At 43.8% G+C, this 6,377-nt stretch overlaps 1 protein-coding gene across 1 annotated transcript in view; it reads left to right on the top strand.

Moving 5' to 3' along the window:
- The first annotated feature begins 752 nt into the window (after positions 1–752).
- TBC1D23 (TBC1 domain family member 23) overlaps positions 753–6,377 on the top strand; it is an 81,354-nt gene continuing 75,729 nt past the window's right edge. The window contains 2 exon segments of the mRNA XM_045286145.1: positions 753–848; positions 850–1,050. Of these exon segments, the coding sequence (XP_045142080.1) occupies positions 753–848; positions 850–1,050 (297 nt within the window).

Below are 6,377 nucleotides of genomic sequence, written 5' to 3' on the forward strand. Positions count from 1 at the left end.
CAGGTTGTTTGAAAGATAAATTTATTAAGGTGAAAGACCAGAACACATCTCCTTTGTTTGATGTCAAACAAACAAAGCTATTGTCATGAAGTCATTTTTATTATAGTGAGTGGCTCTAAGGGGTTTTCTTGGCTATAATTTTGTAGAAGCACAACACTGGGCCTTTTTGCCACAGTGACATCTTGTCAGTTGCAACACATTGGGACCAGGCAGGTCAGAGTAGAACTGACCACGTGGGTTTCTGAGACTGTACCAAGAGTACAGTCCAGTCTTTGCCCGTAGGAGCGGATAGTGGTTTCAAACTGTCGATCGTGTGGTTCGTTGCCCAATCGGGTAGCCCACGATGCCACCGGGACGCCTATGTGGTACTCGGTGGATTCCAACCACCAGCCTGTAGGTTAGATGAGGGCCAACACCGTGCAACACTGATTCATAACTTTAAAATCCTTAGACAAAGTATGTTGTCCTCCAACTATACTTTTGATCGGGTCCCACACGTAAAGGTTGCCTAACAACCTACTCCTCAAACGCAGCCACAGTAAAATTCTCAAGTGTGGGTTCTCCTCTCCCCTCCCGTGCTCTCCCCCTTAATTAGCACTCAATTCATAGTCTGCTCGATTTCACGCCGAGTTACGATGGAGACGCCAACCAGACGCTCGACGCCGCGCTCGGCATCCAGCCGGCCCGAGTCCAAACCGGCGTGGGAAGAGCCCGCCCCACGCCCCGCCCACTCCGCCCAGCCGGCCCGTGGCATGCTGGGACATAGAGTCTTTGGCAGGGCAGCGCTTCCTTCACGTCTCCGCCCCCAGACGTCCGCGGCTATTTTTCGCCCCCGGGACGTCTTGACGTAGCATTCCTTCAGTCCCAGCGTCTTCCCTCGTTCTTCCTCCGTTGAGAAACCAGGCTGCGGACTTCCGAGGTCCTTTTACGTCATCCAGGTCTCAGAGTCGGTCCCGGCGCCGGCCCACTTTTCGGCAAAGTGACGTGGACGTCAACAGCAATGGCGGCCGGAGACGAGCTCCCGCCACTGCCGACGAGTGGCGATGGCTGGTGAGTGAAAGCTCGGCGGTGACTCCCACTACCCTCCCGTCCCCTCTCCTCCCCCCCTTTTCCCGCCCCCGCCGGTCCCGGGGACACCGTGGCAGACGGCGGCGGGGCCGGGAAGACCGCCCCGCGCCCCGCCCGCTGCGCTCCCCGGCGCGGGGCCAGGCGCGCGCGAGCGAGGGGTGTGGACCTGGTCCCGGCCTCGGGCGGGGTCCGCGGCCCGGGGCGGGAGCAGCTGCTCGGGAAGTTTGCTAAATAGAAACCAGAAGCGCTGGGATACCATTGCGAGGGGACCTCGGTGTGAAACGACCACGGTGACCTTTGCCTGAGGTATCCAATTGGAGGATTCCTCCCACATAATTGAGATGTCTAGATTTAGATTAATGTATGTACTTACCCAGGTTTTCAAACTCGTGCTTCACGCGCCAGCAATTTGCACCGTTCATCACTTTGGCACAAGTCTTTTTCCTTCCGACTACTTTTATTAGATGTCGATTTTCACGTGAAAGCTCTGGGTGCGATGTACCGCTCCCAAGCCATTGCCTGATTGATCAGGCAGGGTTGTGGAGCCGTGGTGTTTGTGTGTAGACTTAGACCCACCAGACTCAGGCCCTCGAGGCAGTGCTGACTCATAGCGACCCCGGGTAAGTTTCCGAGATGGTACCTCTTTACTTGAGCAGGAAGTCCAGTCTTTCTCCTGACTTGCTGCTGGGGGTTTCGAACTACCAGACATGCTGATCGCAACCTACCATGTAACCACTACATCAGCAGGGCTCCCTAAACCGCAGTGTCCAACTTAAAAAAAAATGCACGTATGTTTGTTTGTTTTTTACACGTAGGTTTTTACAATGCACTTTTGCAGACATTGTTAAAAAGGAACCTTTGCCGATTTGTGCGTTCTTATTACACTTGATCTAAGCGTGTTGACTATATGTACATGTGTTAGTTTTTGATGTGCTTCTTCATCATATCGTAGGTATACAACTCATTGTCATCGTACTGACCTAAAAATAATACAGGGCTTTGGTAGCTACAGCCTTTAATCCCCGAGACGAAACTGGAAAGCTTAGTAATGGAGAAGTTAAAACTCTGAATTAAAACACATAAAACAATGAGGTAAGCTCCTAAGAGTAGGAGGATAATTTAAGGTGACCTAGATGTTTTGTTGGTTTTGGGTTTTATGGGCGAGGAGGGTGGGTAAGAGCCTCTGTGACTTAGGGATGACACCTTGGGCTGCTGATTGCAATGTCAAAACCAGCCAGCACTTGTGGGAGAAACACTTCTAGTCTCGGAAACCCACAGGGGCAGTTCGGCCCTGAACCTCCGTGGTTTGGGGTTTGGTTTGAGTTTGAGTTAGATGTGGGTTTTATTCTCAATTTGCATGTATTGGAATTGGGGAGCTGTGATAAACCCGTTGACATGGTAAACTTGGTCCAATTCTTTGGAATGTGAATACGTGTTATGGAAGTTAAGTTGAGGGAGTCATTAGATAAGCTGTAAAGTCTCATGGATATTGTCCAGTAGAAATACAAGTGAGCTTCAAAAAGTCAATGGAGAAATGGAATTAAAAGATACTGGAACTTTTCCACAAAGATTTGTAAGCCTCCACATCTAATGTGAGCCATGTGTATAATTTAAAATTTGACATTTAAAATTTAAAACAAAATTTTAAATTTCATATTAAAAACTAAAACCACCATGAAATTAATTTTAATAACCTATTTTACTCACTTTACTATTTCCAAAAGGATCCCTGGTGGAATAGTGGGTTATGAGTTGGGCTGCTAACCTCGAGGTTTGCAGTTTGAATCCACAAATCCCTCCCCGAGAGAAAGATACGTGTAGCGAGTTATAGTCCCATAAACCCACAAGTGCAGTTCTACCCTGTACTACAGGGTCACTGTGAGTCAGAATTGACACAGTGATAGTGAATTTGGAGTTTTTGGAATATTTCCAAAATAATATTTCAACATACAATCTGGAGTTTGTTGTTGTAGTATTAAGTCTTCAAACTCTGGTGTGTATTTTATATTTTTGTCTATCTCATTTTGATCTAACTATACTCATAGTTCAGATGGTAACTAGTCAGACTGGGCTACCCACTGACATTGAATCATTCCTGACTCATACTGACCCTATAGGGAAGAGTAGGGCTTCTCCCTAGGGTTTCCAGTGCTGTAAATATTTCTGGCAGCAAACAGCCTCATCTTTCTCCTCAGAGCAGTTGGTGAGTTCTTATGGGTTTGAACCCCTGACTTGTCAGTTAGCAACCTAAAACTTGACCCCACACATAGCTAGTGGCTAACCTAAAGCAGAGGGCAAAATCAAATGAAGAGATGGGAAGGTCTCAACACAGGTGGTACAGGAGCAAGGAAATAAGCAAGAAAATTATGTTTTCTTTATTTAGGAATGACTAAAACTGCATGATTGAAGAGAAGTTACAGATCACTCTGGAAAAAACATTTATTTTTAAGCTCATTAGTGATCTTTTTGAAATAATTGACTGAGACTTTACAAAACTTTTCAAAAAGTGACCTAACTGGTTATCATGTGAAGTTTGCTGTTTCAGAAAAAATGAGTTGTCATGTTATAAACTGATTGTAATGAGCAGTTCTGTTTATTGAGAAACAAAGAGAGTTAAATGGCTTTGAAAAGTTATCAGTTTGGAAGCATTCTGCTCACCTCCGTAGTCACAGGGATAAGGGACATACAGTGTGCATGATTGTTTGAGGCTTGTTTCTTCTGGGTTTGCTGTCTTTCCAGTTTAGCATTTTTTCATATTCATGAATGGAGTAAGCCTGAAGTGTTCTGCTCTGATTTCTGCCCCCCTCCTAACCTTCTAAAATCTCTGCTTTCCATCACCTGAACACCTTCACCCAGAACTGAATTTGAGTAGAGCTAGGAAAGGCCTAGGGATAGGGAGCCAAAGATGCATCCACTAAAGCTTCTACTGTTTAGAGTACTTTTTACAGGGGTTGTTACACAATGGAGAGGCATCATTGGTTTTTCATGTGTTTTTTTTAAAATGCTAGTACATTTTTATTTTAACTTAACCAAATTAAAAAATTCAAAAAGTTTATGGAAAATAGAATGAAAGCATATTCCCACAAAGCTTTCAAGGAACCCCCTTGTACATCTTACAGCCAACCCTAAAGTGCTAATGACTTAGGATCATGCAGTTTACAAGTATAAATGCAGTAAAATAAAACCAGATCATTGTCTTTAAAAGTGGCAGATTGAGGAGGAAGGGAGTCCCTGATCATGATGGCCAACATATAACTGTACCCCCTCTCCCCGGGACAAACAACAGAAACTGTGGGTGAAGGGAGACAGCAATTGGTGTAAGTTATGAAAATAATTTATAATTTATCAAGGGGCTACGAGGTGGGAGGGGGGGGCGGTTGAGTGGGGGAAAAGAGGAGCTGACACCAAGGGCTTAATAGAAAATAAATGTTCAAAAAATAATGATGGCAACATATGTAAAAATGTGCTTGATACAATTGATGTATGGATGTTACAAGAGCTGTAAGAGCCCTCGATAAAATGGTTTTGTTTTAAAGTTGCAAATTTAAGAACAGTAATTATGATTATGCTAGTGTAGGGTGATTGTTGGGATGTTAAATAACTTCACACAGCAATCCCTTTTTGAGATCGTATCTCTCTTATATACTAGATTTCGGTTATGTTCTACATACAGTATGTTTTTAAAAATTGTTTTTTACTTACAATTTTGGTGTTTATTAGGGAAGATAGCAGGCTACAGCAAGTCATGATTAGGAGACCTTAAGAAACAGTCCTTTTGTCCACAGCAGTGACTTTTCTCAGCTTTGCCAGCTGACACATCTCCCTCTGGTCTTTAGCCACTGAGCCATAGGCCCCTTCGCCTCTGCCCTGCTTGAGCTTGTGTGTTGCAAAGCTCCTTTTAATGGTAGTAAAAGCCCAAAGGGCACCCTATTCAGCAAGCCAGCCTAGAGCCACTCAGATTTACTTCTTCCACGAATCAGGAAGCCCACAATTCTGTTTAATGGTCTGTGCCGAGGTTACTGGTGACCCCAAAGATTTCACTTCCCCCAGGAATCTGGCATCTGCTATGCTGGTGACCCTTCTTTCTTGGTGGTCATGGGATTCTCTCTGTTCCTGTTTCTCGGGTGACTCACTTTATCCCGGGAGGAATGGCAAAGCTGACCAATCCCCTAGAGTACTCTACACTTTATTTTCATGATCCCACCCAGTCATTTGGTGAGAGTTTAAAAAGACTGGACAGAAGAGCCGTAAGTAATTTTAAGTCACTGTGCTTACAACAGAGTTCATTTTCTGCATGCAGTCTTGGGAAATTTAGTTTTCGACTTGGCAAGAGGTCTGTAGAGAAGACCTTCTCTGTAGAGAAGGTCAACTACCCAGTTTCCAACATTTTTCTGATTCTTCTTTAAGTTGTAAGAAAAGGCACTGGAAAAGGCATTCTTATAAATAAAAGGAAAATGTATATTTTTTGCATTTTTTGTTTTAAACTTCATGTTGTGATTTAGGTGAAAGTTTATAGAGCAAACCATGAGCTTAACACTCAGCAGTTTATACACATTTTGTTTCAGCTCATCCATTTCAATATCATCAATCTATCAACCTTATCTCACTTCCTCCCAGTGTTTCCTGTTTCCGTTTCTCCTCCTTTCCTAATCATCTGTCCTGTATAAATGCTTTATAAAAGGCAATCACTGCCTTTTAAATGGTTGATTATTTGATTATGCTACCAGATGTAAGTTCCTTTCCAGACCTGTGACTACATGCCATAGCCTTGAGACCTCATCAGCTTCTATCTGACCCATAAGCCTGGCCTCTTATAATTTTGACTTCTGTTCCACACTTCCCTCCCACTATCCACAACCTTCTAATAAGATCCTTTTCAGAACAGTCGGTATTGGTAGCCAGGCACCATCTTCTGGTCTCAAGGTTATGGAGACTAATGCTTGTGTGGTCCATTAGGCCATTGGATTAGTTGTTTACCTGGGTCTTGTGATTTTCATTACTCTTTTCTTCTGGTTGGGAAAGACCAATATTTCCAACTTAGATAGCTGCTCTTAAACTTTTAAGACCCTAGTTGATAACACACCAGGAAGGAAGACTGAATTGCTTTATGGCAATTGACCTTGGTGCCCCATAATAGTATGGTTCTGATCCCCCAGGTCAGTAATTCATTTCCTCAAAGTGGTTATGTCTAAGAACTTTAAAAAAAATCATTTTATTAGGGGCTCATACAGCTCTTATCACAATCCATACATACATCAGTTATGTAAAGCACATTTGTACATTCATTTCACTCATCATTCTCAAAACAT

This window comes from Echinops telfairi, unplaced genomic scaffold (assembly GCF_000313985.2).
Source record: "Echinops telfairi isolate 266 unplaced genomic scaffold, ASM31398v2 ScPeMD7_6;HRSCAF=24_0, whole genome shotgun sequence".
Classification (NCBI taxonomy): Eukaryota; Metazoa; Chordata; class Mammalia; order Afrosoricida; family Tenrecidae; genus Echinops; species Echinops telfairi.